At 40.9% G+C, this 11,988-nt stretch overlaps 1 protein-coding gene across 1 annotated transcript; it reads right to left on the minus strand.

The window, feature by feature from the left end:
• Window positions 1–124: 124 nt before the first annotated feature.
• On the minus strand, window positions 125–9,144 carry cdc25b (cell division cycle 25B). The gene is made up of 15 exons (XM_041972933.1): window positions 8,613–9,144; window positions 8,391–8,473; window positions 7,987–8,035; window positions 6,817–6,858; window positions 6,625–6,658; window positions 6,086–6,223; window positions 4,269–4,388; window positions 4,046–4,180; window positions 3,876–3,953; window positions 3,588–3,776; window positions 1,857–1,961; window positions 1,705–1,767; window positions 1,516–1,611; window positions 1,183–1,428; window positions 125–1,056 (listed from the first exon to the last, which is right to left on the minus strand). Exons 1-15 carry the CDS (start codon window positions 8,819–8,821, stop codon window positions 916–918), a joined length of 1,728 nt encoding a protein of 575 aa, XP_041828867.1. The 5' UTR covers window positions 8,822–9,144; the 3' UTR covers window positions 125–915.
• Window positions 9,145–11,988: the final 2,844 nt, after the last annotated feature.

Genomic DNA, 11,988 nt, shown 5'->3' on the forward strand with positions numbered 1-11,988 from the left:
TGAAAACTGTTTAAAACTCGTTGAACACGAATTTCTGCTGTAAGAAAAATGGATTTAATATATAAAAACGTAGCTCTGCAAACCAGTTCCAAAAGACTAAATGAAGACAATCCACAACGCGACGCACTGGAACGCACATTGGATCTTTATTTCAGCAGCTTCCCCACCAGCCTGCACCAAAATATTAAAGCCACCCTACTCATTATAAACAGACATCATTAGACATCTTATCTCTGTAAAATCAAGGAGCCGAAGCAAAACAGAAGACTCTCTTTTCAGATTAAAAGAAAAAAAAAAAAAACCTAATCTTCTCAAACTCGCTGACCTGCAGCATCAGAAAATCTCACTGCAAAGTTAACAGGTAGTTGAGTTTGCTTTGGTTTGACGGAAAAATCATCAAATGATCAGGAAGAAAATCTCTGCACTGATCATTAAATTATCCAATTAGCAATTTTTAGGAAAGGTATGCAAGAATAACATTAATGTCAAATTAAAAGGTCAACCCATTAATAAAAAAGGTATATAAAAAAAGCACCTCACCATTTCAAGGAATTAAGTGCTTAAATAGAGATCAGACATGACAAAGAACTGGAAAAACAGACTCTGCAGATAAGTTAGTTGTATTATTGCAATCTGTAGCCCTGTGTGTGCTGACAAAAAAAAGAAATTAAACAGCAAGTAGGTCCAAGAGGTTAAAAAAAAACAAAAAAAAAAAAAACTGCCTTTACAAAGCCTGCCAAAAACTTCTCTTTGCAAAAGTTATCTGAAAATTTGGGAACTTAATTAAAAACCAAAACAAATAAATGCCCTTTTCTGCTGGTGTGACACCTAAAGGTGTTTCCTCAGTGGAGGGGTGAGGTCTTGGGCTCGGTGAGGAGGGTGTGGAGAGTCTGTTCATGAGGAAGAGGAGGCGGCTCACAGGTTCTTCAGACGGCTGTACATGTCTCTCTTGCTGCGCTCCCCGGCCCAAGTGCGACTTTTGAGGCGAAATTTCCGCAGATCCTCCCTGAAGTCTTGGTGGTGCATGGGTCGGTAGGACTGGGGTTCGCACTGGGACTGCAGAGGAGGAGAAGAGTTTGGTAATTAACTTTTGATGCAATGTTCAAGACAAAAGACACAATGTCTCTATCCTTGTTGGACATCAACTTACACATCCGCCTAAAGCAGGAACTACAAACCGACCTGGAAATGAGGGAAGAAGTCTTTGTAACCGCCCTTCAGGATGTAGAGCTCGGGGTAATGGAGCTTGGGATACTCATTCATGGCGCGGTCTCGCTTTCGAACGAAGCGGCACATCCGAGGGCCGCGCTCCGACGAAAACTCGCAGTGGAAGATGATGATGACCCGTTTCTTCGAACCAGATGGGACGATGGGGGTCTTGAGGAGGTAATCCTCCACCTGGTCTTCATGGTGCAGGTTCAGAGCTCCCTGAGACAAACAGAAAATTTTACTTTTCCATCCTTTTGAGACGCTTCTTTAACATTGAGATTTACATGTTGGCAGATTTGGACTCACCTTGATGTGTCCGCCTTCGAACTCGTAGGGGTAGCGGCAGTCGATGACGATGACTTGCTCAACTAGATCAAACTTGCCACTAAGAGCTGCCACCATCTGAAGAGCACAAGGAAACACTTTTTTAAAATAAGCAGCCTTTACATCACCACCATTACTGGCGGAGAATTTACAGGGAACGAGTCCGCTCACCATCTCTGAGGTAATGTACTTGAGGTCTTGATGTTTTCCTTCCACTGTTGGTAAGATGAAAGGCTAAAAGACAAAAAAAGAAATTGGATTGGAAAAGTCATTTAATTTATTTAAGTGAAAGTCACAGCTGAGGAGTTTTCCGTCCTCCTCACCTCGGACAAATCTCCTATTAGCTCACGAGAAGCATCCTCCCTGTCCAGCAGCTTCTCGATATCCGTCTGACAGAAGGACTTGGACCTTTGCAGCAGCAAGCAAGCCTGCAAGGAGACGAAGGAGAGGCTCAGAGAGGCAGCCGAGGAGATAATGAGACAATGTGAGATTGTATGTAAAGCCAGCCAGAAGCCAGTGAGCCGTAGCGGATGTTTCAGCAGCCATTAGCAGGAGACGGGTGACGAGGAGAGACTTGTTCAAACTCCAGCAAGTCTGTGCCTTCGTTAACCTCCTGCATCAAAATGACTCTCAGGTCAGAATTATACGTTTGCTTTAATATTTGTTTTACATTTAATAAAAACCACTTCTTAAAACAAGACAGCTGCCAGAAAGCAGCAGAAATACTATTGGACACGATGGACGTTGCTACAGTAAGTTACTATCAAAACCAAGTATTTAACACTAATTTACATTAAATATTATTAAACAAAAAGTAGACGTAACCTTCCAGTTCACGGAACAGATCTACCAGCACTGGAAAATAAACATTTCCTTTTTTCCACCACTTTTATGACAACATAAATCATTCTTTCACTGCTCTTTTAAAGCACATCTGCAATAAAACACAAGCTTGTTGTCACATGAGATCATGATACTCTAAAACTCAACGGTTGAGTTTTAGAGATTTATTTCTATTTATTTATTTTTTAAATGAAGCTTCAGACCAGAATGAGTTGAACTACATCAGGGATAACCAACCCCGGTCCACGAGGGCAAGTGTCCTGACAAATGTTTCCTTTCTGCAACACACCTGATTCAAATAAACAGCTTGTTGTCAAGTTCTGCACAAGACTGTTAATAACCTGTTCACTTCAATCAGGTGTTTCTGCAGGGAAACGTTCGATACCTGCGGGACTGCAGTCGGTGATCCCTGCTAGAAGACATTTAGTTTTTGGATGCTGGGAATTTGTAGTTTTGTTCTTATCCAGGTAGAAAATTAATGAAAAAAAAGCTGAATGATTTGTACCATCATCAATCAGCAATCAAGGAAAAATCAGCCAGATTATATGTAATTATAGCGAGTTGCCCAGAAATGATCCATCTGTTGAACATTTTCCTGCACAAACAAATAAGACGTCGTTCCGCAGTCGTTCCGCGAGAAGATCCAAAAATCTGGAACACATAATCACAAACTGACCAATCATAATCGCCGCGTTAGCATGGCCTGTCCCTCTCTCAACCCACGTCTGGTTGGGAGAGGGACGCCTCGAGCCTCTGCAGAGCCTACGGCGATGGCTGCGTAACCGACCTGACGCGAGTATAACTGAGCCCTTAGCGTACACAACTGATTAAATAGTCTCTTTTTTTTGCCACAAAACACTCCAAACGCTGGCGATCCGGCACAGAGCCAGAAAACTTTAAGCCCCACAAACTGGCTGAGCTTATAAAATAAACAAACATCAGAAAACCTGTTAACAGGTGGATCTCTGCAGCCTGTTCATCCTGCTGCTGTCCTGAGAGGGACACAAAAACTGGCTGAGAAATTTTTTTTTTTTTTTAAACATCTACTGAAGTCAGCCTCACATCCCATCAAAAATTAAAAAGGTTTTAGTTTTGAGAATTTTGAAGTGTTTGTCTATTTGTGTGTGACAGAGGAGGCCGCATCTAAAATTCTGTTGTATGATGATCCTTAAGTTGGACTTTGGTTTGCAGGTCTAGACAGCGGGACTCACCGTTCTCGGGGATTCAGCGTTCTTTTCCGGGGTGGTGACCTGTGTTCCTGCCAGGCTGCGTCGCCTCTTCACCCTGACGGGTGTGCTTTCATCCCTGGAGCAGTCGGGACGCTTTACGGATGGGCGAGACACCGGACAGGGCATGGAGGGCGAGCGAAACAGGTTTCGTGGTCGGCAGCGAACAACAGGCTGAAAAGAAACAAAACCAAAAATTAAATTAATTCGAGAAGCACTTCTTTTTTATTTTCCTACGAGTCAAACCTGGATGAGCCACTCTGGGAAACTTACAGAGTCTTCTCCTGTGTTGTCCGACATCAGTGGAGCAGTGAGCAAGCTCGCCATTCCCATCGGCATCCCAGAGTTATTCTGCAGGGCAACATGTTAAAAAGGTAAATTTATGAACCAAAATAAGTTCAAATCCATTTCTGTTGGTTTGTAGATCTTCAGAAATATCTCACCTCCATGTTGTCGTCAAGTATTTCCAAGAAGCCATCTTCATCGTCGTCGTTCAGAGAGGTGAGGGAGGAGCGTCTCAGAAACGTGGGGCTGGAGTCGTAGAGGTCCATCTGCTGGACCGGAGGCGGCGAAGAGAGCTACACAAAAATGAAAAGAGGATCGGTATCTTTTCCCAAACCAGGTTTCAACATCTGCAGCAAAGAGATTCTTCACACGAACTCGTACCATGAGAGCTGGCGCCGAGTTGGGACGCTGAGCAAAGGCCTCCTTTGAGTGTGCGCTGGTAAACGAGCGCATGCGACAACGTGACACAGGCTTGGATGGCTTTTTGAATTCAAAGCCCTCCTAAAAGACAAAAAGGTAAAACACATGCAATGTCAACACCAAGTGGTCTCACGGGTAAAAGGTCATTCAAAGCAAACAGATTTACAATTTTTCTGCAGGAATTCAGTGTTTGTACCAAATGTGTGTTTATGCAGGGAAGATTTTTTTGTACTAATCCACGATTTGGTACAAAATGAAAACCCAAATGATGCAATGCTTTCACCATGGTAACAAATTATCTAGGTTTTTCCTTCTACAAGTGCTTCTCAAACCCAAGGACAGATACTTAATGATGACTTTTCTAGGATCAAACCGTCTTATTTCAGGACAGTTTCTATCCTTAAAAAAAACCCAGCCTGATATTTAGTGTCATTTTAAGGATGCGTTTGTTTATCTTTGGTGTTGCTAAAGCCCCCTGTTCAGACATAAACAATGACGATTTTATTTTTAGCCGTCGTGTGAAGGGAAGTCTCTGTTCTGCAGGTTTTAGACATTTCCCTGTTTCAACTCACTTTGATCAAACTAATGGATCATTTACAGACTTGTGCAGAATCTGAACACAAGATGTTCTCTCATGTTGATCATTCACAAACTTCACAAACTGGTCTCTCAAAAAGGCCCGAAAAATCTCTGACAGGAAAATTTATTCATATTACTGCTGTCATATTCTCAGTAAATACAAGTCTTTTATCTTTTGAGAATTAAGACATTAAATATGTCTGCTCTATATGTAAAATATTAAATGGATTGCATCGCCACAAAATGAAGGAATATGTCAAACTAAAAGGAGGAGACAGCGAGTTCCCTACAGACGCACCACTTTAGGACAAACTGTGCTGTCAGTGAGACCTAGTAACATCTGGAACACGATACCACCTGTAATAAGAGCACACACACACCACTTTTAAACCCAGTCCTAAAAAAGGCTTATTACCAACCAAACTGTTTCTCCCAGCTTTACACCTCAGCACACAGATACACACCTAGCCATGTGCTGTATACATTTGCCTTGCTTCTGTATTTGTGTGGTTTGTTCCAGGTATGACTCACTACATGTTTACATATATGTATGTTTACATGTGTCATACGCTTCCTGTGTGACTGAATGATAACAGACTGTATTTGAATGAGTTATAGTGCGTTTTATCTTGTATTCCTTAAACTACACTCCAACCTCATGTACTTGAAATATGCACTTCAATAATATTTACTAAACCCAGTTTAGTTTACTTTGTTCTGTACCTTGTTATATGTTGTTGAAGTTTGTGCGTGACCTGCCAAGGGTCAACATATGTAAATTAGCAGTAATGCTAACTTTGCACACATTTTGTATTTTATTTTAACTTGTGTTTATTAATATGCATTATGTGCACATTACCATGTGCAACAAAAGAGTCTTTGATTTAAGCAAAGCATCCTCCTAACACACAGATGTCAAACCCCGGTCCTGGAGGGATGCGCTCCTCCAGGTTTTTGTTGTTTCCATGCACCAACACACCTGACTGAAATTAATGTGTCATGTGAAGAAGTTGACAAGAAGATGTTCGATCCATTTGACTTGATTCAGGTGTTGGAGCAGGGAAACCTGCAGGATAGTAGACCTCGAGGACAGGAGTTTGACACCCCGTCCTACCAAGGAAGTGTCTGACTTTGGGAAACACTCTTATGCAACACTTTTCTGGACGTTCTGCAGCAACAACGCCTCCTGTCCCACTAACCTCTGGCACGTTCTCCTTGTCTTCATGCTGAGAGCTGGAGGGAGCATATATTTGGGGGGGCTGCTGGCCAAAGACTCCGTAGCGGTTAGAATCTGTCTCCTGTCCTTTCAGACATGGACTGAAACCTAAAAGCTGGAGCTGAAGGGGGAAACAAATAGAAACCAGTTGGGATAGACTCAGTGACCAGAAACAAACTGCTCTCTGTAAGGCTACAGGTTGACAAGTTTTATGTGTGTGTTTTTTTTTTCTTATTTTTTAAATAAGCAGTGTGATTAATTGTTTGTGGTATTTACTGCTGTGTGTGAGGGACTGATATGGTATCATTTCCATCTTTGAAAAACAAGCTGGTCCAGACTCAACCACATTCACCGTTTTGTGTGATCTCCCCCCCCCCCCCCCCCCCCCCCATTATATTCCTCTCCATTGTGTTTTAAAACTTTCTGGTCAAAAATTCTTACAGCAGTTGTTTCCCTAAATGTTTGTGCAGTTTACACTGATTGTAATGGAGACATGCAGGGCATGCACAAAAAGCAGCTTACTGGCAGCGAGTTGATTCTTCGGATTGGCATCTTCCTACAATTAAAGAGGAAAGGAAAAAGTTGCAGTTAATACAAATAAAATGAACAGGCAGATATGCTTGTTCAGTCTTGAGCATTTCTGTTCCAGTGGGAGGACGTGACAGCCAAACACCAATTAATAAACTTTATTTTATTAATTGAGAAGCAACTTACTTGTTGAAAACACAGCTTGACTGCTGAATGGCCTTTTCAAATCTGTAACATAACAGAAAAAATTAATCAGGAGTTGCTGCTTAGTAAGAGTGGCAAAACACTGGCGCTCAAAAGCTACAGAAACTGAGGGCTATTTTGGGAAAAAAAAGAGGGAACGGTTGGGTTTTAAGAAAGAAGGCAAGAGGTGGTCCTTTGCATTGGAGTAATGCCCACCTGTATGCTAAACAAGTGGAGCTGAGCACTCAGGGGGAAGGGAGATGGGATGCAGAGATCAGCTAATCCACCATATGCCTGCCGGAGCCAACGCTGCTGAGCTTTTTCTGCAAGAGCCCTTTGTTTGTTGAGGGGGGAGCGTGCCCCATTCAAAGCAGACCAGAAGAGTGGGAAGCAGTTGTGCTCTAGGGGTGCCCTCATTTCTATAGCAGCAATGTATAAGGGTAAAAAAAGACCCCTCCTTTTTCCTATTGAAACAACAGCATAGGAAGAGTGTGCCAAAACCGAGGGGGTGGGTATCATCCAACCCAAGCTTAGAGGACATCCACCCCCCCTGGTCTGTGGAGCTCATAGCAACAAAACAGCTGCTTTGGGCAGTGAATGAGGTGAGGTCTTCAGCACCCAGCGCTGCTGTAAAGGCACTCTGATCAGAGAGCAGCAGATGTCTGCAGAGACTCACCCAACTGAGAGCTAGAGGCCACCCATGATCAGACAGCTGAGGGTATGCTGACAAACTGGTCAAGATAACAATGCTAAGCACAACTGTTGCAAACAAGTTTCACTGGGACGGGCAAATAGTACATCGGTCTTTGAGCCAACAGAAATTAAGTATAAATATTCCTCTCCTTGTTTACTTGTCTTCATGTGTTATAATTTCCCACTTTATCAAAAAATAAAAAATCACCAGGGAGAGTCAAACATAACTGATGCCTCTTTCACTTAAAAAAAAAAAAAACATTAAGAAAGTTAAGCTCACATGATTAATCTGTTAATCTGATTAGCAAGAAAACATGAGTGGTCCAGTTATCTTAAAGCCAATGGTAAAAATAATAATCCTGCAGATGAGAAATGGTCAAGCCAAGCACAGGGTAGAGATGCTGAGGGGGGCTGAGAAGAGGGGCACTGCTCACAAGTTGATTTATTAGAAGAGATGGGAGGGGGGACAGTTCAACTTACGTGTCCTCTATTTCACCATCCACAGGGCTGAGGGGGCCCATACCAAGACCTGGAGGAGGAGATGGGAAACTCAAATTAATGTGAGTTGAAGTGGAACAATAGTGTAACAGCAAAATAGGAGAAACCAAATAATCACTTTTAGGCAACTGACTTTTTGTTTGGCTAATTATAATTTCATCACAATAAAAAGGTTAATAAATCTGATTTGTAGACATAAAAATCCAAAAGAAAAATGGCAAATTCTCACAATTGATGTTACTAATTCTATCACTTACTGCCCACCCAAAGAAAATTAAATCAGAATTTCATGATCACAGCTTATTTTAAAGGTTTTCATTTAAAACCAGGCCCTGCAGCATTAACCCCATCATTAAACGCAGACAACGGACTGAACGAGGACTCACCAGAATCAGATGAGACATCAGAGGCAAAGGAGGGAACCTTCTCAAGGAGAGAAGGCTTTCTTCTTTTCGGGGTATCACTTTGACTGATTAAAGGATAAATTTAAATGAGTGATGTGAACACAACTATCTTCTGCATACCAAATATTATTAAACTTTTAACTTAGCAGAAATGAAAGCATTAATAATATTTAAGGGAAAAAAAAAACACAGTAATTATAGTACCTTCCGAGCCCAGCTAAATTGTTCATATCAAGAGCTAAATTGGTGACCGGAGACAACACAGCCGCGGGTCCAGGGGAGAACAGATTCCTGCAGTGCGTGGTCTTTGTGCCCAGCTCAGGCAGAATGAGTGAAGAAACTCCGGGGATCGTTTGAGGCCTGCTTTTAAAAACTGATTTAGCAGGACTTGTGCTTCCAAATTCGGGCTCCATTTTCCTTTTCTATCCAATCTAGAATGATCCTGCAGACGACTTTACTTTGTGGTAGATTTAATCAGAGCTGCGAGTCAAACAATGCCGATTAGACCACGGTCCAAATTTTACGCTAACCCGGAAGCTAACCAGACAGCCAGCGAAATTCATAACAAAACATTTTCAAAAAATACGATCCAAACACGATTCAGTGGTCCCGCTTGGAGTAAAACTTTCATTCGACCTGGTTAACTCACTGGAGCCACATAATTGTTGTGTATGTCAGAGAGCTGCAGTACTTGGTACTCCCTCTCTGACATCCCCTGGTTTCTGAGAAAGGCTGAGATGCTGCTCGTATTTATGTTCAAAATAGAAGCCCAGAAGCGGCAATTTTTCAGCCAATCAGAACCGTCGTGTGTCCAGCTAACCAATCAGCGCTCGAAACGAAACTAAGTTGTTGTTCTTTTACCGGATGTGGAACAGAGGCGGATGTGACCTGTTTCTTTAAAATTTCCATACATCTTTTGTTTTTATGTTGCAAAGCTTGCAGTTTTTAATATTGTTATTTTATACGTCTTGACGAATCTATCTTTAGTGTATTTTGCTTGTTCTTCGTCTGTGGAGTTATATGGCTGTAAAATATTTGGGCAAAAATAGAAAGAAAAACCAAGTGCAGCAGGCAAAATGTCAACTTATTATTCTGTTATGGGTTAAAAAAAAATCTGAATCAATTTAATCTTAAATGATGTACAGCTAATTTAATTCAAACCTACAAAAAATGATTAAATTATACGTACAATGTTCAAATATTTTTATAAGTTAAACCTAAAATAAATTATAATTAGCACAATCAGTAGTGAAGGAAATATATGTATATAATAAACAGGCAACTAGAAAGTAAAATTACACCGCAATAAGTAAAGATGTTAATTTTATAAAAGTGCACAATAATCACTAGAGTTGATTGTGGGTATGTCACTAATTATAAAAGCTGTAAAATAAGGGGGAGGACATTATTTTATTTGAAACCTGGTGACATTTGCATGTAAAGAGGCATTCAAAAAGAGAAAAAAATCCATACAATTTTGAATTCAGATCAGCTCTGAAATTAATACATTTAGTTAGATTCCACCAGTGCATAAGTTTTGCAGTTTATTCTCTTAACATGGACAAAAACATAACTTGTGTGCTAAAAGCAGCTTATATGCCTCCCACACAAAGTGACCAGACAAAAGAAATCAGTTCCTCACCAATGTAACAGGGTGCATATGTATGAAGACCAACACCTCTGCATCCTGCCATGAAACATAGTCCTTCCTTACTGAAATCATGCTCTGTTCAGAGATAAGGAAAGCAGTATGAGAGTAGTGAGAAAGGATAGTTAACTTGCAGCAGCATATGGGAATTTTAAGGTTTTAAATTGATAAATAGTTACATTTATCTTCATGAAACATCAGGTGCTAATTTTTCTGCACAGCTATTGCATTGCAGCTATTTTCAAGTTAGTTAGAAGAAAGTTAAAATGACACACACTCATACCACACTTCTGTTGCTACATACTAAGTGCTTTCTACTGTCACTCATAGCATTCATACCCAGATAGACACATTGGGAGGCAATGTGGGGTTCAATGTCTTGCCCAAGGAGCATGTAGTCAGGGGAAACCTGGAAACAATCCACCAACTTTCCAGTTGGCAGACGACTGCTCTTCCTCCTGAGCTACAGCCGCCCATTTACAGAACTGTTGGCATGTAACCAGTTCAACCAGATGATAGAGGCTGTCCAACTGACAAAACCAGACAGTTATTACCAGTAACAACTCATCAGTATTCTGCCTGAGGTTCATTTGAGGCTATTTTATGTGTTTATGCACACTTTCCTCAAGCCTGAGTTAGATTAATTTTTAAAATTGCTCTTCAAGATAAGTCCAACTTCTGCATTCTTCCGGACTGCATTGACGTGGTCAATGGTGCAGTGAAGTGTAATTTGGATTCTGATAACTTATCAGGCAAGCAGTGCCTGTTTTAACACAACACCAGGGCTTTAGTATCCACCAGGGAGGCCTTTCAGCATGATTTTCAGCAAACCTGTGAATGTGAGGTGAGGAGTAAACACCGACTACTTGAGCCCTCTTTGTTGAGGCAAAGTATTTGTGTGACCGGCCTTGCAAATGTAAAAGAAGTTGAATGAAATTCCCGGGAGAGGTACAAGCATCAGCTCCACACCCCTCATCTGAAAAGAGGACACAAAAGGGGGGAAAAGGGAAGGTGACCCACACTCACCAAAAAATAAAAAAAACCTTAAATCCTGATGCTTTCAGTTTCCACCAAACCTGCACTCATGCCAACAGACATCAGTGATAAGGAGTAAGACCATTTAACTGCAAATCATGTACTCTTCAAAGTTGCAGAGAACCAAATATGGCTTTAATTGTCCGTACAGAGTCAGGGGCATTACACAAAACAAGTTGCTGCATATTTCTGCAACATAATTTACTAATTTTTTTCAACTTCATAATCAAACTGGTTTCAGTTTACAGTAAAATGACTTTATTGTTGGAAACTGATAATGTCACACATTATCAGCCATTATGAGCCACGTGATGCAATAAATAGAGATTAGAGGGATCACACAGAGAGATGATAAGGATTTCACTTCCTGTTGTTGCTGAACCTGCATCCTGTTTGGAAAAGATTCAGAAGCACCACTGAACTTTGGCAGATTTTCTCATGGAGTCGTCCCCTAACGGCGGCTAATTCAGCATCCATCTTACATCCTACCTACCCGAGCTAGTCACAGTCAGTCTGATACTGATACTATACTGACTGATACTGATACGTACCTTTCCATTAATATAAAGAGCAAAGCAAGCCTTGGATCAGAAATTTCTCCATATTCTTTATTGTTAACTGATTTTACCTTATTTAACAGACTATAGAGAGGCTTGGGGTAATTTCCACAAAGGTTAATTATTTATTCTCCAAAAAGAGAAAGTACATAATTAATTATGTTGAATATTGGGAACACTAACCTAATATACTTAGAGTCAAAATGATTGACTATCTACCAGCATAAATAATGTTTAGGGGCAGAAATAATTTACTACCAGGAAACAACCAGAAACTGTTCTAGTCAATGGGGAGCTTACCAGTTAAGGGTAAAACTTTATTTTAAAAGTAATTGGGCAT

Source organism: Melanotaenia boesemani, chromosome 20 (genome assembly GCF_017639745.1).
Source record: "Melanotaenia boesemani isolate fMelBoe1 chromosome 20, fMelBoe1.pri, whole genome shotgun sequence".
Classification (NCBI taxonomy): Eukaryota; Metazoa; Chordata; class Actinopteri; order Atheriniformes; family Melanotaeniidae; genus Melanotaenia; species Melanotaenia boesemani.

Bases quoted from the DNA above. Each gene is read 5' to 3' on its own strand.
- cdc25b (XM_041972933.1), bottom strand. From the start codon at position 8,821: ATGGAGCCCGAATTTGGAAGCACAAGTCCTGCTAAATCAGTTTTTAAA. The intron at 6,659-6,816 runs GTAAGTTGCTTC...CTTTAATTGTAG, and splicing joins TCAAGCTGTGTTTTCAACAA to GAAGATGCCAATCCGAAGAA. The intron at 3,954-4,045 runs GTGAGATATTTC...GTTGCCCTGCAG, and splicing joins TACTTGACGACAACATGGAG to AATAACTCTGGGATGCCGAT.